This window comes from Euleptes europaea, chromosome 14 (genome assembly GCF_029931775.1).
Source record: "Euleptes europaea isolate rEulEur1 chromosome 14, rEulEur1.hap1, whole genome shotgun sequence".
Classification (NCBI taxonomy): Eukaryota; Metazoa; Chordata; class Lepidosauria; order Squamata; family Sphaerodactylidae; genus Euleptes; species Euleptes europaea.
Window position 1 is genome coordinate 18,876,864 of NC_079325.1, and position 23,078 is coordinate 18,899,941.

General features: G+C 45.3%; 1 protein-coding gene across 4 annotated transcripts in view; it reads right to left on the minus strand.

The window, feature by feature from the left end:
* OGDH (oxoglutarate dehydrogenase) overlaps positions 1 to 23,078 on the minus strand; it is a 64,105-nt gene that overhangs the window by 31,450 nt on the left and 9,577 nt on the right. The window contains exons 2-4 of one of the 4 annotated variants that reach the window (XM_056860355.1): positions 15,523 to 15,711; positions 7,413 to 7,515; positions 247 to 291 (exon numbers count right to left, since the gene is read on the minus strand). In XM_056860355.1, coding sequence (XP_056716333.1) covers positions 247 to 291; positions 7,413 to 7,515; positions 15,523 to 15,711 — 337 coding nt within the window. Of the gene's footprint in view, positions 1 to 246; positions 292 to 7,412; positions 7,516 to 7,652; positions 7,744 to 15,522; positions 15,712 to 23,078 lie in introns of all 4 variants that reach the window. The other 3 variants (XM_056860356.1, XM_056860357.1, XM_056860358.1) reach the window with 3 other exon arrangements.

A 23,078-nucleotide genomic window follows, 5' to 3' on the forward strand; every position in this document is an offset into this window, starting at 1 on the left:
GCTACCACTCCCAACGCAAACGTGAGGGTACAAAATTTGAGAGCATGACTGAGGAAGCACTTAGAAGTGAAATGGATACATGTGTTCAGACGTTTAATCATGCTGGGAAAAGGGTGTGTGTGTAAGACACCCATTGTCCATAATATGGGCAAGCTGTAACTTTACCTAGCCTCTACATGCCCAGAGTCAGCTATTCAGAGGAGAGTCCTAATCTCCAGAAGGGTTAAAAGGCCATTATTTGCATACCTCCTACTGTTAGCACTCTCAGCCGCTCCTTGAATACTGCAAGATCTGGGGAAGGTGGGAAAGGTGGGATGCAGAAAGGAGAAGACAGAGAGACCCAGTCAAAATTAGTTTTTTTTAAAGCCCAAAGAATTTTGAAAGTAGCCATGTAAAGAAAAAGACCAAAAAACAAAACAAAACAAACAGAAAAGAAAAAAAAAAGGAAAAAAAAGTATTCTCACATAGTCAAAACTAACTATAGGGGAGAGGGTTAAGAAGGACGGGTGACTGCACTGCTACAGGGCGAAGAAATCCTCATGGGAATCATTCAGAGCCAGCCAAAATGGGACAGTGTATGAGAATAAAAGGCATGAAGGTTACACACCGGACAGCAGTTAAGCTACATGGTTTGAGGTCTCCTCTTTGTTTCCTTGGCTGAAATATTCAAATGAAAATAGCGCAGAAATCCATATGGAAAGTAACAAACCATCTTACATCTCTCAGACTTCCAGATTCAAAGTCACAGTTGGGGAAAAAAAGAAAGCCTTAACACAGGGTCTCTTGTCTCAGTTCCAAATGACATCGTTTATGATTTTGTTGTTTAATCACATTTGTGTTGGACTCTCCCATCATGAAATCCAGGGCAACAAAAATAAGGTTCTCTCTGTTACAATGGAAGGGTTTTTTCCTGAACCCAGAACAAACTGTTTGTTTTCCCAAGAGGGGGGAAGTCATGAAAACAGGAACTTGGTTCAGCAAGAAACCAGACCATTCGGCATACCTGCCAAGGGAATCTGATGGATGGGTGTCATAAAATTCAATCAGCTACGTGCAAAGAGGTCCGATGGCAGAGAGCAGACCAGAGCCCACATGGATCAAGATTTTCTAATTTGGGGATTTTGGGGGGTGGGAGGTTTTCACTTAAGCAGGCACAAGTGTTAAAAGGTGAACATTTCCTTTATTCTGTGTTCCTCTTCGCTAATATGCAGGGGACAAAGGAAGGTATTTGCTCCATCTAAAGGTAACTAGTTTAACGTAGGTCAGTTGTACATTTTTTCTTTTATTTCCTTAGATTCTGTATTCTCTTACTATTGACTATTTCCATGTATGTGCTCTAGTTTAATCTGTAGCAATAAAGCTTCTTTCCTGTTAAAGAAAGCTGACTGTGCCTGAAATCCCACCCACACGCTATGACCACTCATATATTCTAAAGGACATGCACACAAGAGGGGAGCTAAAGTAACTGGAAGCTCTGCCCTTTGTACTTGCTCAGTGGCAGCCTTACCAGAGTACCCTGAGGCACTGGTTACTGAGAAGCTGGGTTTTATATCTTTGGGTGGTGGAAGGAAGAGGAAACACGCTTTTACACACAGGCAAACACGTAGCACGCATGTGAGAACACACAGACCCAATGCAAGAATATGACATTCTCCTTGTATCCTTACTACCTTTCTGTAAAGAGTAGGTGGAAAGAATGTGAACTGTCCACAGCTAGTGTACTTGATGGCCAAGCACGATTCCCTACAAGGCAATAGCCTAACCACTGGCTCTTCCACTCTCTTCAGAGTTAAGTTTAACAAGGCAGGAAACTGTTTGGTCATTGTCTCTATGACTTTTGCTTGGTTATTAACGCTGCTAAGGAGGAACAATTTACTGGGAAGATATGGTCAGTTACGCTACATGGTTTGAGATCTCTTCTTTGTTTCTTCAGCCCAAATAGTACAGCCACTATAGGCCTCAGTCCAAAACAAAACAAGCTAACTTTGTAGTCACCAGTAAGTTCTCCTTTTCAGATTCTCTCAGGTGCAATTTCATAAGATTGTCCTACTTCTGGGGTTAACAGGGAGATGGCTATGCAACAATAATTGACTAGAGACTGCCTCTAGGAACACCAAGTCCCATATTGCGGCCTCCTAAAGGAGTACTTCCAAAACATCCTGTGCTAACCATTATTTCTTGCAAATGCTGAACTTATCAAACCAAGATCAGCACTGTGAAGAAACAGAGGACCTCAAATATTGTTGATGGACTCTCCTCTTATCGCAGGAACCCTGGCCCATGCCTCTGGGATGGGCCGATCCAGAGCAAACAATAACAAGAAAAAGGCATTTTTTTTTTTAAAAAAGGGTAACATTTGCCCAGTGAAATGTAAGCCACACGCTAGCTGATTATCTAACCCCTTGTATGACTGTGACGCTTCTCTGATATCCCCAATTAATATTTTAATATCTAGGGATGTAGTGAGTCTATGTGTGTGTGTTAAGTGCCTTCAAGTCGCTTCTGACTCATGGAGGCCCTATGAATTAATGTCCTTAGCAACGTCCTATCTTTAACATCCTTGCTCAGGTCTTGCAAATTGAGGCCCGTGGCTTCCTTTATAGAGTGTCCGTCTCTTGTTGGATCTTTTCCCTCTTTTCCTGCTGCCTTGAACTTTTCCTAGCAAGACTGTCTTTTCCAGTGACTCTTGTCTTCTCATAATGTGACCAAAGTATGATAGCCTCAGTTTCGTCATTTTAGCTTCTAGGGTCAGTTCAGGCCTGATTTGATCTATAACCCACTGATTTGTTTTTTTTTTTGGTGGTCCAGGGTATCCGTAACACTCTCCTCCAACACTACATTTCAAAGGAATCTACTTTCTTCCTATCAGCTTTCTTCATTGGCTATACTGAGTCTATCACAGCTTAGAAGGCAGATGCAAAAGCAAGTCTGCAATTACCTTTGCAAACCACACTGTAGGAATATTTGTGGCAAATATCGCAGAGTTTATTGCTAGGATAAGAAGCTGTACTTCACAACAGCCTCTTTCATTGAAGCCTCTATAGGCTGATAAAACAGCAAGGGGATATTATCCAGCTTTCAGCAGAAAACGCTGCATTCAGCACAACGCTTGCGCACAAGCTCAGCACTTCCCAATGTCAAAGGACTCAAGCAATTTTAATTCATTCTTTCAGCCCTCCTGATCAGCAGATAAAAGGCTCCAGTCACTCCAGCATCATTCCTCCAATAAGACTGTGTATTTGACCTTTATCCTGATGTAAAATTCAAATCTAGTTAGGGTTTTTCTAAACACATTACTGAGTAATATGCTAATTAGCGACACAGGAAATCCCAGGAAAGCTATGTTTGCTAGGACTTATTTTGATGCTGGGCTGATCTCTTAAAAGACACAAACACCCAAAGCAGGAAATCATTCAAAGGTATTCGCTCTCCTGACAAGTACAGCCGGCGGAGCCCCAATATACTAGGGGGAAATGCAGAGTGTACCAGCTATTCCCAGGACACATACCAGGAACATCAGCTGGTGTGGATGCACCATTTGACTAGCTTGCTGCAAGTTTATGGGATATAGGAATAGAACCTCTATGTATGTATGCGCATGTGTAAAGTCCCATCCACTCACAGCTGACTTAAGACAACCCCAAAGCAAGAGACTAACAGAGGTAGTTTGCCATTGACTGCCTCAGCATAGTGACCCTGGTATTCCTTGGCAGTCTCCCACCCAAGTTCTAACCAGGGCCGACCCTGCTTAACTTCTGAGATCTGAGGATATCAGACTAACCTGGCCCATCCAGGTCAGAGCCTATGTATGTATTGCTCAAGTCAAAACAGTTCTCTGAACCCCCACCCCACACAAACCCTCACATTAACTACTGGAAAGTGACTGCCTCTAAACGGGATTTGCTAAGCTTTGATTCCTCACAGCACACCTTAGTTAAAAGGGAACCTTCACCAGTGGGTCACCTCGTTCAAATCAACACCTAGTCTCTGGGAATGGCTTCTTACTTTTTGTATTCTGTGATGGGGATACATATCTAAGTACAAAATATGCACACAGTGCATCAAATATAAATGGTAAATACAAGAACATCACTTGCTGCCTCTCCACTCCAAACACATATAAGCAGCAGAGAAGAAGTACCGTATTTTTCGCCCATTAAGACGCACTTTTTTCCTCCTCAAAAGTGTGGGGAAATGTCTGTGCGTCTTATGGAGCGAATGTGTGTGAATCCGGCCCCGGGGAGAAGGGCAAAGTTGCCTAGGCAGCGCAGAGCAGTTTAACCTCTCCCCTCCCCCCACACTTCCCGGTCCCGAGGCTCAACTGTTGGGCGGGGACCCGCCCAACAGCTGAGGCTCGGGACCGGGAAGCGCGGGGTGTGTGTGCGGAGGTTAAACAGGACTCCCTGGAAGCCGGGCGGGGGGGGGGGGTCTTGAAAGTTCTCCAAGCTGCCATCCCAGGCAGCGCAGAGCAGTTTAAATACCCCCCCTGCCTGGCTTCCAGGGACTCCCTGGAAGCCAGGCGGGGGGTGTCTTGAAAGTGCTCTGTGCTGTCTGGGATGGCAGCGCGGAGGAGTTTAAAGACCCCCCTGCTGGGCTTCCAGGGAGTCCCTAGAAGCCGGGCGGGGGGGGGGGTCTTGAAAGTGCTCTGTGCTGCCTGGGATGGCAGCGTGGAGAACTTTCAAGACCCCCCGCCCGGCTTCCAGGGACTCTGCTTTAAAGCCTCCTCTAAAAACTTGTTTTTCTCCTCTAAAAACTAGGTGCGTCTTATGGTCAGGTGCGTCTTATGGTGCGAAAAATACGGTGTGTGGGTGGCTCGCCATTCATGTTTTTTGGCACAATACATGCTTGGTGCATAGAACCAAGGAGCTGCTCTTAGATCTGTCAGGAATGTAACAGTGATACCATTTACAGAAATGCTACTAATATACTCATGTAAATCAGAGTTGTTTCAACAGTTCTGCAGATTCTGAGGGAAAACTACCCATGAATGCCATAAGAGCATCCTGGATAACTCAAGGATACATTCTATCACCAGTGTTAAGAACTAACCTGATACACATGACAGATTCAAGGCCTGTAGCTGTGCCCACCCCAAAGCTAGCAAAACTGCATTTTAACCTTTTTCAGATCAAAGGTCTAACTTTAACACGCATTCAGCAAAATCCTTCAAACAACAAATAGCAAGATTTTTCACATCAGGTCTGTGTGTTTTCTGTAATGCCTGCCTTTAATTCAGCATACTGGAGTCAAGACCACACAAAAAACAGAAAAAAGGTACAGTTTTGTACTGGTTAGCTATTCCCAGGGCTATGTACTCCATTGCTTGTATGACTCATAGCCCTGGTTTTTCCCCCACAGGAGAAAGACTCTGCCGCACCTTAAATAATAAAGCACTTCCATCATCATTGTTCAAGAGCAACATGTTGTATGTCACTTCTCAAAATGTATCTGAGTCAGGATTGCCATCGGCATAGGCAACTTAGCTGAATACAGCCCAGGTACTGTCCTGAGAGCCCAACAAGACTGAATTAAATGGTATTGAAAACATTTAGACTCCACTTTTTGGTACAGCCTACCAACAAGGCAGATTACAGCATATCAAAATATAATAAAAAACAGTCACAATAAAATACTGATATCAAACACAAGAATTCTCAATAGAAAAAATACCAACTTTAAAAAACGGTTTTATCTACCATAAAACAACCTCCATTTCAGAACATTAAGATCTCTCCGATTAGAAACATTTAACACTATTCCCTCAATAGAAGGTACTGCATTTATACCAGACCATACTGTTTAAAATCTCATGATTCTCACACAAGAATGTTGATAGATGAGAATTATGTCACATCCAGTTTCCTAAGTTACTACCTTGCTACCTAGGTGAGGTAATGGTGATTGATTACTAACAGCAGCGTAGCAACTGTTGTGCCGGGGGGCCATGAAGTCAGATGGATCAGCAGGCCAAATTCTCTGTCCTTTCTTTTAGGCCAAAAAGGCCCGTTCTACCTTTAATCACCACCATCCTTACATCAATACATCATACAATTCCTAACATGATCATATGGGATGGCTTAACAGTTTGACAAGCACACTTGATAAGTGCAACCCAGAACATGAGTGGGGAAAGGATTCTGCAGACCCCCAGCAGGGATCCCTAAAGGGCCTGGTAAAATTCCTCAGCCTCGTATTTGTCAGCCCTGCTCCACTAACAGATCCTTGATAGAAAATCCAGCAAAAAAAATCCAGAATTCCAACTGCGAGTCAAATATAACAGTTTTAATGCCATATAGTGCAGAGGTGAGAGCATGTTCTCAAACCCTTTATGGGAGAGGTACTTCAAAGAACAAGGACCAGTTATTTAGTTGTTCTTCATTGCCTTTCACTGCACCCAAAGACATTCTATGAACATATCAATACTGAACACCCTTATTTGCATACATTTTTTATGCACAAACATTCTAATCACATGTCAACCTTGTTAGTGGTCATTATTATCGCTCTATTCTAAGTTAGTATCATGCTACTTAGAAGCACTTGCGGAGCCAGGTTCATTAACCTGTGGAAAGCGCCAGCATTCGATAGAGCTCAGCCACCATAACCTGTTCTATGCTTGCAAATACTACAGTGATCACAGTTAAGAGCAGATTGGGCTACACTAGAAAACTGAGCTATAAACACAACCACACGCGCCCTCATTGGAACATGCACACACACGCCTTCCAGCCAAAGGCCCTACCATTTCAGCCTCTCGATTAGATGTGGGAATGCACTCCAAAGCTTCCTTGTCATGATCACCAATGGCCATTTGCTAGTGTTTAAGCTAGGTATTCAACTCCTCTTTGGATAGCGTGGCAAGCTCCATAACTAAGCGACGTAACTCAACTGACTGAGGAAATGCCACTCAGACTCGCCTGGAGGCATTTATACTTCTTCCCCTTACTGGTATCATTGCAGAGCTCCACGCTGGTGAAGCAAAATCACCATCATCCTAAGCAAGCGCCCCACTTGTCTTTAGGATGCTGCGGGGGCAGGGGTCCTTGAGGAATGCTAGAAGGCACGGAGGAAAGTCTGAGCATTCTGTGGCCCAGACATTTTCCTCAGGGAGGCAAATCGTTTTCACTACCAGCCTACTTAAATCCACTTACGACTGAACTCAAATAAACAAGAACTGAGCGGAGAAAATACCTAGCTGGCTTGTACGGTGTGTATATTATAACGATAACTCGTGGCTGCACTGATAGAAAGGACAGGCTATCGTTGCTACTGTTCAATTTTTTTTTAAAGTGATCATTATGAAGGAAACTTAAGACTTTTCCCTTCGGCTTTAGTGAAGCATCTACCTAGAAGCTGTGAAAGTGAGAGAGGAGCTCAAGCGATGCGGCACTAACTGCTCTCGGAGCCCTCACCCAGTTTGTCTGTGGAAGTGATAATATCGGCTGGAACGGAAGAGTCCAAATCAGCATCCAAGATGCCCAGTGGATCCAGCTGTGCTACATGATGCCCTCGAATCTATGAAATGGGCCAGGAGTGGAAAAAGGAAAGAGGATACCAAAAGAAAGAAGGCAGGGGAAGGGTGGGAAGGGTGGAAAGGAAAGGGATATAAAAGTTAAAATTATATTAGAATTAATTGGCTGAGTAATTCTCACCGACGTTTGGAGAATCGGATACTGCCGAATCATCAAAATTTACACAACTAATGCCGAGAGGATCAAGCTTGGCATGGTGGTGACCCCTGACCTGGAAGTAACAACAGAATTAGTCAGCACAAAGTTGGTTAACAAGCATCTTCGTGCTGCAGCCTTTTTGTAAGGTCAGGATAAAGTGATCATATATTATTTAACTGCAGTCATATCAAATATTCCACAGATCCAAGAATAACACTGAGGGGTGACAGCTTACCTTTTGAAATGTATTATGCTGTCTGTTTATTAGCAAGTGAGGGCTGCCCCGCAGTCCAACAGCAACCAGGAGCAAACTTTCAGCATAATTCTAAGCATATTTACTCAGAAGTCACTCCAGTTGAACTCAATGGGATTTCTCCTTAGTAAGCATGCTTCGGATTGTGGCCTTATTTCAGGCCTCTTTAAACAAGAAGAGTTGCCCTACTGCCTTCTTAGCACAACAGCCTTTAAAAACAAACGTTTGTTTTTAATAGCTGCTGTTACTTGGATTTATTTGTTTCCTTTTTTTCAAAAAGGGTGTCAATTGCGTCCACATTATCAAATCTCCTTTGACTGGTCAAATGCCCAACCTAGCTTTGCACTAGGGTAGATAGCCTTTGCAAGAGTTCATTTTGAGTGCCTTTGCTTTGATTTTTATGTCCAAGTCTGATCGTTATATTCAGATTTAAAACAGAACACAAAACACGTGTATTTTCTTTTAAGGATTTAAGATCCTCACTACTTACAAGCCAAAACAACGTTTACATTTCCTATATGAAGGTGTTGTTACTGGAAATGGCTTAAAAAGCTAGAATTCAGGTTCCTGATAAAAGTGAAAATTCTTCTTTTGTGTAGGAAAAGCAAGGCGTGATGGGCAGAAAAGTTATTTGATGGGGTGATGCCTATACTTATTTGAAGACTAGGATGAACCTTTTGTACAGTACATTTCAACCTAAGGCCTAATGGTTGGGGAAGGCCAGAGAAACTCAGACCCCACTCCCAGATTTTCTTCAAACCATCCGACCCAGACTTACTATCTTTATTCATATCTCCACAATCAATGTTTCTTATGTAAAAAATTTCAGGTGCCAATGCACATACTGTCCTAGTACATTGTAGTATGGCATCAACATGTGACAGGACAATTTGTTACTAAGGTCCAGGTTACTTTCCCTTGGTATGATGAGGAGTGTTCAGAATTCGTAGATGAGGAGTCTTCAGCATTGGTTAGACACATTCAACTATGTATAGATACTTTTATCTTTCAAAGCTTGGCCTTTGCACAATAGTTGTCCAAAGCGGTACGCTCAAAAAAAGTTCTATCAATTTCTCCTCAGTTGCATCAGTCAACTGTTCATCCAGTGATATGTTCTTCAAACCAGTGAACTGTCTGGGATGGAGTATTAACTTAGGTTGAAAATAATAAAACGAGCCTTGGATACTCACTGTGAAGGCTCCTTCTGCTCTGGAATACGGAGGTCATCTGTAAAGAGGGTGTTTCTGTTCCTCTTGCTTCTGGGAGGCAGGACTAAAACTTTGACTTCCTGTCTCTGAGGAAACGCCCCCTCATTTCCAGTTTGAAACTTTACGAGCTATAGGGCACAAGAACGGCTAAATTCCTTTTTTTTTTTTTTTTTTTTTTTAAGGACAGGAAGGTTTAAATAGAAGGAACAAGAGTAACTGTGAGAAGAAAACAATAAGTGTTAGTAACAGCAACTCAACTAAGAGCCGTGGCTCCATTGTGGAAAAGGCAGGAAGTTGCTAGATCCCCAAACGAACTAGCTAATCCTGAACAAAATGCTAAATTCCTGAGAGGTGGGCCAGATGACCTCCGTATTCCAGAGCAGAAGGAGCCTTCACAGTGAGTATCCAAGGCTCGTTCTCGCTCTGGAAGAGGAGGTCATCTGTAAAGAGGGACTTACAAGAGCTGTCCCTGGCCCGGGTGGGTTAAGAATTTTGCAAAACGCTCTGAAGGACTCTGCGGCCAAAGGCCGCATCCGCAGAAGCGAACAGATTCAATTTATAATGACGGACAAAAGTGGAGACGGACGACCAGGTCGCCGCCTTGCAGATTTCCTCTAGGGAAGCCTGTCGATGGAGGGCAGCTGTGGTAGCGGCACTCCTGACAGAATGGGCTGTGATGCCTTGTGGCACGGCTAACTTGTTGGAGCTAAAGGCCTGGGAAATGCAAGATCTGATGGTGCGGCTTATTGCCGTGTGAGACATGGGTTTGCCTTTATTTGGGGCTGACAAATTGATAAACAAGGATTCAGAGGTCCTGATGCCCTCAGTGCGTGAGATGTAGATCTTGAGTGCCCTCCTGAGGTCTAAAGTGTGCCATTCTCTCTCTTTGGGATGTTGGGGGTTGGGGCAGAAGGAGGGCAGCACTAATTCCTGGTCCCTATGGAATTTGGTGTTAACCTTAGGGAGGAAAGACGGGTCTGGGCGAAGGACCACCTTATCCCTGTGAAAGGTACATAACTCTGGTCTAACCGAAAGAGCCCCCAACTCTGAGACCCTTCGAGCCGAGGTAACGGCCGTTAGGAACAAAACCTTCATTCTCAGGTGTCTTAGGTCGGTAGAACGTAAAGGTTCGAAAGGTGCCTTGGAGAGGGCGGATAAAACCGTATGGAGACTCCATGTGGGAAATCTATGGCCACTGCTGGGGAGGAGAGACTGACCCCTCTAAGGAAGGCCCTTACATGAGGATGTTTAGTTATCTGGATGCCTGAGATCTTGGGAACTAAGGTGGCTATTGCGGCAAGTTGTCGGCGAAGGGTGGCTGGCTTGAGACCCTTGATTCGTCCATCTTGGAGAAAGGACAGCAGGTGAGAAACTTGGGGTTTTAAGGGGTTCACGTGCTTGCGGGTGCACCACCTAACGAAGGTCTTCCAGGTCGTGCCATAGATGCGACGCGTGGATGGACGCTGGGACGCAACGATGGTGTCCGCAATTTCTGGATTGTAGCCTAAGGCTAAGAGCCGGTCCCTTTCAACAGCCATGCGGTCAAGCGGTACCACCCCGGGTCCGGGTGGCATATGGGACCCTGTTTGAGTAGATCGTGTCGCACTGGGAGTCTCCAGGGATTGCAGATTGACATCTCCACGAGGGTTGGAAACCAGGGACTTCACGGCCAAAATGGTGCGATTAGAATGATTGACGCTTTCAGAATCCTTACCCGTCGCAGGAGTCTGGGGATAAGTGGAAGAGGAGGGAAGGCGTAGAGAAGAACTTTCGGCCACGGAGACAGCAAGGCATCCGTCATTTCCGCCTGAGGATGATAGTAGCAGGTAAAGAATCTTGGGAGCAGGTGGTTTGTAGCTGACGCGAAAAGGTCTACCTGCGGGAAGCCCAGGTGCTGGGAGAGGAGAAGGAAGGTTTCCGGATGTAGGGACCACTCTGACTCGTCCAGATTCCGTCTGCTCAGCCAGTCTGCTTGTGTGTTGACTGTCCCCTGGATATGTTCCGCTGAAATGGAGGTGAGATGGATCTCTGCCCAGGATAGGATGAGCTTGGCCTCTCTGTGCAGGTTCAAGGACCGAGAGCCTCCCTGTTTGTTTATGTGCGCTTTCGCTGCCACATTGTCGGTCCTGATGAGAACGTGTTGGTTTTTGACCTGAGCATGAAAGTGTTGTAGGGCCATCCGGATGGCTCTGATTTCCAGAGCGTTGATGTTCATAAGTCGTTCCTTCAAGTTCCAGAGGCCCTGAGCCGGTTGGTTGAGAAGGGAGGCTCCCCAACCCGAGAGGGATGCGTCGGTGAACAACTGGATAGGAGGAGGAGTGATATATTGAAGACCCTGAGAGAGGTTGCTGGGACAGGCCCACCATTGGAGGCTCGACTTGACGGCTTTGGGTATAATCAAGCGTTTGCGAGACCTGAGGGAGATCTCCCTCTGATACAGGCGAAGGAACCACTGCAAGGTCCTGGCATGAAGTCTGGCCCACTGTACTGCTGGAATGGTGGAGATCATAAGGCCCTGGAGTTTTGCTAGGTTGATGATCTGAGCTGACTTGGAGAGAAGAGTGAACTTGGCTAAGGAGGAGATCTTGGTTACCTTATCCTCTGGCAGTGACAGAGTGTTGAAGACTGTGTCTATGTGGACGCCCAAGTGAAGCAGATGCTGGGAAGATGACTCTTTTCCTTGTTTATCAGGAAACCATGGACTTCCAAAAGGTCAATGACTATCCTGGTGTGGTTGAGGCACAGATCCCTTGATGACGCACAGATCAGAATGTCGTCTAAGTAGGGGTGCAGTCGGATCCCCTTCTCCTGTGCTCGGGCTATCAAGGTTACAAGCACCTTCGTGAAGACCCGGGGGGCGGATGACAAGCTGAAGGGGAACGCCTGGAACTGGTAGTGTCTGAGATGAAAGTGGAAACGGAGGAATTTTCGATGGAGGGAATGGATTATGACGTGTAGGTAGGCTTCCTTTAAGTCGATGGATGTGAGGAAGTCCTGTGGTCGTAGAGCCTCTGTGATTGAACGCAGTTTCCATCCTGAAGCGTCTTCTGAGGATGTGTCTGTTGAGGAACTTGAGGTCGAGGATAGCCCTCCAATCTCTGTTTCTCTTTGGCACTGTGAAGAAATAGGAGTAGACTCCCGATGAGTGCTCCTGTGGATTGACTGGTTCGATGGCTTGGATGTCGAGTAGATGACGGACGGCTTCTGCTGTTCTGAGTTGCTTTTCTCTGTTTGAGGTGCGAGTCGATGCTACCAGACGGTCTGGAGGAGTGGAAACCAGTTCCAGCTGGTAGCCCTGATGGATGACGTTGAATACCCAGGCATCCGGAATTGGGTCACCCTGCCCCCCACAGGCTGAATGGGAGCGTCATTGTTTTGATGGACGAAAGAATTTGTCGTTCCTTTCTCCCTGGAAGTTGGTAAAGCGTGAGGGTTTGGAAAAGCGGGCCCCCCTCCGAAAGGAACCCCTGGAGGAGCTCCACTGACTTCTTCTTTGTTCTGATCTGTACCTAGACAGGGTGTGGGAGGTACGAAAGGAACCCTGGGAGGAAAAGCTTTTTTGTACTTTACTGAAGACCTTGGGTAAGGCCTTCTTCTTATCCTTGGTTTCAACCAATACCTCTTCCTGCTTTTCCCCGAAAAGCTTCTTTCCCTGAAAGGGGAACCCCATTAAAACTGTTTTGGATCTGTGTTGTACTTGCCAAGGACGGATCCATAATGCCCTTCTAGCTGCCGCCGTGGTTGCCATGACTCTAGCCGCGAAGGCCATCGTGTCTAAGGAGGAGTCTGCTAGAAAAGGACACGGCTTTTAGAATCCTAGAGGCCCCCTCCAAGGCATTCCTGTCGTCCTCTGGGATAAGTTGACTCAGTTTTCTGGCCCAGACTATTGCCGCACGAGAGACAAGGGCTGAAATGACGGAAGCTTGGATGGCCCAGGCTGCTGCATCGTGGGACTTTTTGCAAGCCAAGTCGGCTTTTCGGTCGACAGGGTCCCTAATAAGGCCCTGGCCCTCCTCTGTGACTAGGTCAGAGGTATGGAGAGCACTGACTGCGGGTTCCACTAGGGGGACCTTGAATAAATCAGCAGAGTTACTGGCTATGTTATAAAGCTTCTTAACCACTGCTGGAGGTTGGCGAGAAGCCAGGGGTTTATCCCACTCTGCATTGATAAGGGTTAAGAAATAATCAGGGACAGGGGCTACATGTGGAGTAGCATGGTGCATATGGAAGAACTCTTTGGCCCCTAACTGCTTCTCTTGAGGCTGGGAGTCAGAAGCTGCATTTAAGTCAAGGGCTGCTAGGGTCTTGGAAAGTAGGGATTGATAGTCATCGGGGCTAAATAATCTGAGTTGCTTTTCCTCGGTAGCGAGGTCCTCTCCTTTGGAGGAGAACTCGCCTTCTTCCCTCTCATCGTCAGAAGAGGCAGGGGAAAAAGTGACTGTGGTGGTAGCTGATTTGGTCGGAGGAGCCTTAAGGGCTGCTTTGGTAAGCCACTGGCTCCCTCCCTCCCTTTGAGGTGGTTGGGAACTGGGGCCCTCCCCCGGGTCACTAACAGAGAGTTCGGAGGAGTCACGGACGGAGGAGGTAGGGGAAGCGAGCTGCACCGCTCTGATGCCTTCTGCAAAGGCCTCCTTTATTAGGGCCGAGAGTTCCGCCTTAAGGGACAGCAGTCCCGTCGCCTCTATGGCGGCTAGGAGAGGGAGCGCGTTACCCTCCGAGGAGGGAGTCGGCGCCTTACTGGCTGGAGAGTTCTCCGAGATTGCGGCATGTGGCACAGCTGGGGCCGTCGGGTTCTCCGGCCTCATCACCACGGAGGAGAGCCTGCGCGGCGCGGCCGCAGCAAGAGAGCGGGGGACAGTAGTTGCGCGAGCTCTTTTGTTACTTTTAACGTGAGCCGCATCGGTTCCTTTCCTTTTAATGGAACCGTCTCCCCGCTTCTTCTTGCTCTTCCCCTTAGAACCACCGGAGTGGCTGCCAGGGGTTTTTTGTTGGACTTGCTGGGCTGGGACAAGCAAGCCGGGGTCCAAATCTTCCTGTGCGATAAAGGCGTCAGGAGAAGCGTCCGCCATTTTGATTTGGCGGGAAAGCCAAAAACCTGACTAAAAAGGCCTATACTGTGCAGCAGGAAGACAGAAAAAGAAACAGTACAGATTAGAAAATAGACCTCTAAGAGGAGGAAGAAAGAAAATTTAAGAAAAGTAGACTTCTAAGAAGAATTAGTAGAGAGCTGCTGATAGAGCCTGCTCTCCCGATGCGAGGCAGGAAAGAACTGGGAATGAGGGGGCGTTTCCTCAGAGACAGGAAGTCAAAGTTTTAGTCCTGCCTCCCAGAAGCAAGAGGAACAGAAACACCCTCTTTACAGATGACCTCCTCTTCCAGAGCGAGAATTATAGTATCGGTACAGTGAAGGGATTCTGACTTACCAGTTTGTCTTACAGTTGAAGTGCTATAAACATGCAAAAGGTTAAAATAAAGAGGTTACAATGAGCAGAGGTATCCCAGGGGTGGGATACCCTGTGAAGGATTCAATCTTTTAACTGGTTTCTTTCCACTAGTTCTCCCCCTTCTCCTTCAGCGTATCAGTGAACAAGCATGCACACACAATTTTGTGATAACCTTAAATCAGGAAGACCATTTTCCACAAGAGAATATTCTTAAATGTTAAAGGTTAAACGTTTTGCCAGGTTTTTGGCACAATGATCATCACTCAAACCATGGTTGCTTGTCCTTAAGGACCCAGTGCTATCAACGGGAGCACTTTGATGATAGGACAAAACAAAAAGGAGAATATTCCTAGTGGTCCACAAGGGTTAAATCCTATTTTGATACCTGGATGCAATTTTCATTCTAGTTGCAAAAGTTCTTAAACACAGGGATGAAACTAAGCTAATACAGGCCGGTACAAAGCACCAGTAAGTGGTGAAGTGGTAGCTCTGCTTTCAGATCCCTGACAGAGATGGTGACAGTAAGAAATTCAAGTTACTTTCACCTCTGCTTAAAAACAACAGATGGCTATGGACCAGGCGTCGGATCAGCTCCACTAGGCATTTCAACCCATCTCTCCACACCAATCAGGTCAAATAAGTTGGATGCCACCTGCTGGAAGCAGTCTCCTGGAATCTTGTTCTAGTCCCCCCACCCATACCAATTTTTGAACCCTTTAACAGCTGATTCAGGCTTGAACATAAGAAGAGCCATGTTGGATCAGATCAAAGGCCCATCAGGTCCAGCATTCTGTTCACAACCGGCTGCCTCTAGGAAACCCACAAGCAGGATACTGCCTCTGTTACTACACTGAGCAAGGAAAGTACAACTCTCTAGAACCGTAGTCGACAAAAGGAATGCAAAGTGTTCACATCCACCACCAGGAGAAAAGCAAAAGCAACCTTACCTGATACGCCCTGATAAGAGACTGGACTGCAAGATGATCTTCCACCAGTTTATCTACATTTGGCTGTGCTTGAAGCAAAGACTGTGCGTGTGTCAGAGTCGACAGACTGGTACTTAATGGAGGGGGGCTTTGGTAAGCAGTACCTGGAGCAGCTCCAGCATTGGCATTGCGAAAGAATATGTCCCATGACTAAAAAAACAAAAACAAAAGTTTGCTTATAGGGAACTCACCAAGCCATTACAGTTCAATATCTGCTTTTCAACATCATCAACAGTAGCTTGGGATTTTCTTCTATTACAACAACATGTTCTTATACAAAATGTTAGAGTGGTTAAAAATGTAGAGAAAGCTCCAGCAGATGAAGTCCCCTTACCTCTAAGCACTGCCTTATATCCAGGTACTGCTCCAGATTACCAGGCGCCAGCATCACGTTTTTCAGTACCTACGTGGTTCAGCATCTTTAATTCTTTTCCCCCAGCCCTGCTTCTGACATTGGAAAATACACCACATCAAATATAACTTGATTGCTTTTTGCCACCAAGGTAAAAAGATAAAGGTTGTCAGTCCCCTGTGCAAGCATCGGGTCATTATTGACCCATGGGGTTATGTCACATCATGTCGTTTGCCATTACCTTCCCCAGTCATCTACACTTTACCCCAGCAAGCTGGGTACTCTTTTTACTGACCTCACAAGGATGGAAGGCTGAGTCAACCCTGAGCCAGCTACCTGAAACTGACTTCCGTCAGGACTGAATTCAGGTTCGGAACAGAGCTACAGTACTGTAGGTTACCACTCTGTACCATAGCACTCGACACCAAGCACAGGTATAAATATACACTCTTGTCCAGGAGAAAGAGCAATGGGTAGGAAACAAAACATTTTCCACTTGATATTTGATCCTGTTCCAATTGTAATCACTTAGGAAGTGGCAACAGTAACACAGACAGAGTTCAGCAGGGTTTGTTTGTTTTTTAGCAAAATTTTCCCCACTATACCCACCTAAGGAGCCCCGTGGCGCAGAGTGGTAAGTTGCAGTATTGCAGTCAAAAGCTCTGCTCACGACCTGAGTTTGATCCCGACGGAAGTTGGTTTCAGGTAGCCGGCTCAAGGTTGACTCAGCCATCCATCCTTCCGAGGTCGGTCAAATGAGTATCCAGCTTGCTGGGGGTAAAGGGAAGATGACTGGGGAAGGCACTGGCAAACCACCCCGTAAACAAAGCCTAGAAAATGTCGGGATGTGACATCACCCCATGGGTCAAGAATGACCCGGTGCTTGCACAGGGGACCGTTACCTTTACCTATACCCACCTAATTTAAAACAAATTCAATAAGCAATTAACTGTAATATAAGTCAGTTATAACACTGTAGTTAACCTTGTCATGTTTGACCACAAGGAAAAGTCTGAGGCTAAGTAGGCTGAAAAGTTGGCTAGACTAATACCTATGCCAGGCAGTGTACACAGGAGCTCTGGACAAAGCAATAAGCAGTGGTGACTAGGAGCCTAGCAATGCTGACAAAAAGAGGTAAATAATGAACCATTAGGAATTTGGTTAGCACCTCCCACTTCAGTGACCTAGAGGCCAAAGACATTATATTGTGGAATCTATTCTCTTCCCCACCCTTCAAGCTTATCTCTCTCAATGAATCAGTAATCAGCACTTTTACCCCATCATTAAAATGACAGAGAATCTGCTCTAAGCAATAACAGCATGTCATTACTGGAGGTATCTATTTCCAAAGGCACGCATACAAGGCCCATGTGGAACAAGTTATAGCAGTTCTTTACAAGGTGTAACCAGGTCTGCTATAGTGATTTACAGACTGAGCTATGAACCAGGAAGTCTCTGGCTTAAAGCTAGTTTCTGCCATGGCCTTAGACAAGCTACATATTACAGCCTCCCCTACCCACATTTATTCATTTATTATAATTTAATGTGGTCCTTGACCAGTACTACAAAGTTAAAACATCATTAAAACAACTATCGTTCAATACAACAACAAAAATAGCTGCATGAACATCTAAGTTAGTCAAATGGGTTTAAAACTCTGCATCAGCTTTAATATTGTTTCCCCATGTCTTACATATCCCTAGACAGAATTTGGCTACTTGTCTGGATACCCAGTGGTTTCTATCAGACAACAGATTCCAGTTTAGCAGCATCAGATTCATCAAGAAGCCCAACTAACACTGGCTGGAGATATTTTGATCCGGCCTCCTTGTAATATGGACATCTCAGAAGCATGTGATCTGTAGTTTCCACCTCCCCCATCGAGCATAATCATAATCTTTCTGAGTAAGGGATCTTTTTAAATCTCCCTACCAGCATGGCAGAAGGATGCCAGCATGGCAGCATGCCAAGGTAAATGCTCTTCTGCTCTTGTTAAATGCCCTACCCACACCTGCACTTTGGGATTATTAATACTACCTTAGAGTCTGTAAAGATAACAAGGTAATGTATGTGAAATGCTCTGTACCCTTGAAAAAGAATAGTAAATACAGAACAAACAGGGAAACAAAATGCCTTTGAAAGCAGGATCGTATTATCTACAGAAAGGGCATTCTTCCCTGAGAAGTGTACCTTGTGAGCTCTCATCATGTGCCACTGTACTAATATCAATCCTGGTCACATGCTACTGCAGCTATATCTAGCATTTCCTATTTATGTCAACTGTGAGCCACAAGATGAGTTTGAGGAACAGACCTAAAAAAAGATGCCTCTGAACAGGCCTGGACACAGTTGTCCTGACTTCTTTTCTAACAGAGGCAGTTTGCAATATGGCAGCTGGGTGAACATCTGCTGTGGAAAGGAAGAAGTTAACCATTGCACTGAGCACGCCCAAGGTCTTGAAATTACACCCTGGATCTTGCACGTGGCTACCATTTTTAAACCATTCACAATATTTATCAAAATAATAAATGACACACAAACACATTTGTCCGGTATTCAGTGGAGCCAAGACCAAATAGGGCCACAGCAGTCTTAGCTCCGTTTTGATGCATATTTCTCTACTGCACATAGCTAATGTGGTAATATCTGATAAGCAGCACTGATAAGCATACAAAAGGGCAAAGACTTCGTGTTTCTTCCCACCCCGGCCAATAAGCCTCTTCCCCCATCTCCTTATCCTCACTTGGTTTAGAAGGCAAGCCATTAACAACTTTATACAACACAGTAACTCAAAAGTCATGGCTTGCGTGCCCAGAAGACAGCCTTTTCTGGTTTGATAAGCTGGTTATAGCAGTGCTATGCAAAAGACTTCTGAAGCAAGCAAGGAGAGAGGTCAATGGAGCACCCTGTGGCCAAAAACCATGCTCGGCTGTTACGAAGTTGCATGGATAGAAAAGAGCTAGCTTGCGTATGCATGTTTGCTCTCACTGATGACCTAAAATATGCCTAGAAGGCCACATACAGGTGATCGATATTTCTCAAGGCAGAGGTGGTATGATCTGTGCCTCTTGGTTGTTGTGTTTTTTTTTTTGGGGGGGGGGGGTAAAATAACCTGCAATAATCTCAAAATAATACACATGCTAGGATATGGAAGGGCATTTTCAACTAATCATACAAACATTGAGATGATTGAAAACTTACTTTGTCATCAACGGAGAGTTCCCTATGCTGCTGCCAAATTTCCAAAGGCTATGGGAAAGGCTGACTCACTTGGTAGAACATTCGCAAAGGACGCCCTCCCAACCCCAACCAAAACAAAAAACAAAAAATCTGTGTCTAGCGAGCACACAAAGACAGCAGCTTCCATGGTTCCTATTAATGGCATTTCACACAGTTAATGCGTTGTTCTCAGCTGCTGTGTGCTGGCACCTCTGACTAGTGAACTAAGAGAAAGATTGCAAAGTGTTTATTAACAGTAGTAGATATACTAAAGCAAATCAAAGCCAGAAACAAATGACCTCTGTTCTGTTCAAAGCAAGTGCAATCCAGCAAGCTGCCATTTTTCACTTTATACACATTTGCACAGTGCCCTAAAAGCTCCCAAATCAAACTCGGTTCCTCGCTGAGACAATTTCATTTTCAGTGTTACACAAATAATGGTCTCATCCCATCCCAGGAGTGTTTGATATTCCGTTCCCATGTAATGGACTGGGAGGACAGGAGTAAATCCTGTTGCAGAAAGAACGGCTCCTTGTCCTCGCCGCCCTATGATTTAAAAAAATTTTGGGATATGGTGAGGAGTATTTTTATTTGTTTATACAAGCAGCCAGATGTTCCAGGCAACAGAATACCTGTAGAGTTGAAAACACCAACTGCAGTTTTGTACATTTTTATTATTGCCTTTACCGCTTTACTCTTACCCCATGTACTGCTTTTCTTCTGCCATTCCTCCTGCCATCCGTTTCCCCCTATTTGCCCAGCACACATGACTGGAAAACCCAACTGGGAAAGAAGCGGGGAGGGGCTCTGACATAAAAGCGGTGCATGAAGAAGGGTGAAGCCCCCTCACCCACTGCTTCCCACCTGTGAATGCCACTCCCCTTTTTTTGGACACTGAAAGCCAACAGGGGTCTGGGAATCCTGTGACAGCTTCTAAACGTTGAGGTCTACCTCCACTGTGCTGTACTTTCAGCAGCAGTAAAAGCCGTAGAATGACCAAGCCCAGTTATTACCAGTTGAAACCTCAGGAATGCGAAATGACTGAGTGTTACGAGGAAATCACTCAGCAGTTTTCTTTAAAGGTCACTCGCCATACAGAAGACTATCCATGCTTAGCAGATGCAGCAAAAGCAAACTACTTATAAATGTTGCATTGAAATTTTCAAATAGATCGACTGCATCCTGTGGCTGGTATCCCGAGACTTCTTCAGGCTTACACAGGGGGGTTGTGGTAGCAGAGTGGAATTTCTAATTATTCTTCTCTGAGCAGCCCTCCACCGTTCCATGTTTTTGAAATTCCCCAACATTAAAAGCAACAACCCAAAAACAAAACCAAGCTTTCCATGAGGGGCTATTGTTCAAAAACAGACAAGTCTAAATAAAGCCCCTCTTTGGATCACGGAAATACTTTCACAGTTCCTTGGATCCTGGCCCACAGTTCTAACAGGCTTGGCTAAATCTTTCCTGATACTACCATCCACATCTCTTTTAGTGGAGGCTTTACCCCTTGGCAACGGTTGGGGCTCGGCACGTCCGTAGCCAATTTAGAACATATTGCAAAGGAAGGGAAATTCTACAGAAGCCTAATTCCCACTCATATGTCTTAAATATACCATTTCCACATTGTCTGTGAAAGTTGTATAGGATTATCCTGAAGTTTTAAAAATGCTGACATACAGGTCTAATTACAAACACAGAAATTGAAGATCAGCAGATAAGGACTCTAAATCTCATTTTCCTCATTTGCCATAAACTTGCCTTCAAGGACAAAGGTAAAGCAATTGTTACTAATAAAGCTTGCAGAAGGAGGGGGGGGGGAAGCCTGATATGAAAAGCAGCAGCTGAAAATAGAGAGTTTCTTAGTAATTAGATGACGTCTGCATGCCTCTGGGATAAATCTATAAGATGCAGATTAACTTTGTGACTTGCTATAAAATGTTGTGTGCCTTTCCTTATAACTTACAGAGAAGGCAAAGCAACGAGGGTGGGTGGCCCCCCAATGGCATTTCCATTTAGTGTAAGGGACAGTCTGTTACGATATGGACTGTTTGTATCCCGGACTGGTCATGGCAACCCCAGTCAATGCGTGCCGCCGCCTCTCCAGAGCAAGCGGCAAGCCTAAAGCCGCCTGGAAAGGAGCGCTGTCATCCCGCGAGGCCAGGTCAACCCTCCAGTGAACCAGAGGGAGTCCACCGTTCACAGTGCCCCCGTTCCAGTGGAAGCCATATCGCAGGGAGCCGACCGCACGCAACCACCAGCAGCGCTTCCCCCCCCCCCAGACCTGATCGACTTAATCAGCTAAGCATTAAGAGACGTTTAGACAAACAAATAAACACCATTCCTCCGGCTATGCAAAGGAATGCCTTCCCGGACATCGCGATGTGCAGCCTGTGTATGAGCAGCAAAGCCCATCAACAAGAGATTCCTGATTCCCCCAGGGTTGCGCAAACCAACGGAGACAGTATAGTCTACCAAATTATCATACCTCCCCACCCTGGCAGCCGATAGTTAATCCTTTTGTCACCTTTTGTTTAGTTTGGGAACCGCGAGGGTAATCCCATCAGAAAATAGTATAACCTCCCCCTCAGAAAATAGTATAACTTGGGTCCCCGAGATCCATAGGGTATCTTAGGTCTTCCCTTGGCTTCCTTGCCGTTACTCTGCTAGTTGGATTTCGCGTAGCCCACTCCCACTCTCACCCTCCCTGGGATTCCCACCACTCTGCCCTTTTACCCCAGTGTTTTAGTCCACGGAACTTGGGGCACCACCTCTTCAGGACAGGTACCGTATCGCCCGTCATCACCTCATGCCACATTGGCAACTGTCACTTTCCTCTTCCCTTTTTGCTCTTAGGATCTGTATGTGCTTGTATATATGAGTTTTGTATGCTTGTGTACATAATTAGTTGACTAAGTAAAAATCTTTAAACTGAATCCACTTGCCTTCGTCTTTCCTATTGAATCTCGGACTGGACTCCCGAAAATGTTGGTTAAACGATTCCAGGTTATGCCCACTGCTGGTTATTGAATGCTAATTTCCCCATATTATTCATAACCGAGCAATTAAGCTAACAAGTCCACTTGCCTAGCACTTCAGCTGTTCTGCTCATAGTCATTTTAAGACTGACAATTGTATGATAATCACATGTCAATATGACCATACCTGGAAACCAAATGAAAAACTTTGTCTTCCACCAACTGAACCTAGGCCACACAGTTGCCTCATTGACTATAGTGGTTAAGAGCTGCAGACTCTAATTTGGAGAACTGGGTTTGATTCCCCGCTCCTCCACATGAAGCCTGCTGAGTGAACTTGGGCTAGTCACAGATCTCTCAGGACTCTCTCAGCCCCACTTACCTCAAAAGGTGCCTGTTGTGGGGAGGGAGGGGGAGGGAAGGCATTCGTAAGCCGCTTTGATACTCCTTATGATAGAGAAAATCAGTGTCTAAAAACCAACTCTTCTTCTTCATTAAATGTACTCAGGTTTTACACTTCAAGCAATACTTGCCTTCGTGTGAACACACATTGGATCCAACTAGCTTTCCCACTCAGCCTCACCTGATTCCCCTCCATACTACAACTTCCATCTCACATGGCTTTTGCTTTGTGCCTACAGGTCTCATGATTCTCAGCATTGCCTTTCTGAACAAGGCAAAGTTCTTTCCTTCCTCACTCACAATTTGTAACATCATCTGTTTCCAAAAGAAATGCCTTGTAATTTCATGAGTCAGTGCTCAACCTATTCATGGCACTGCAAGACTTAGCAAGCTGTGATAATCTAGCATCAAATTGTTATAATTAAGCAGATCAATTTATATCTAATTATAAATATTGATATATTAGCCATATCCTTTGACTGAAAAAGAAATCACTCTAGGCCCAGTTCACATAAACTCTGGCTGGATTTTTGTTTTAAGGATACATAAGAATCCTGTTTATTTTCACT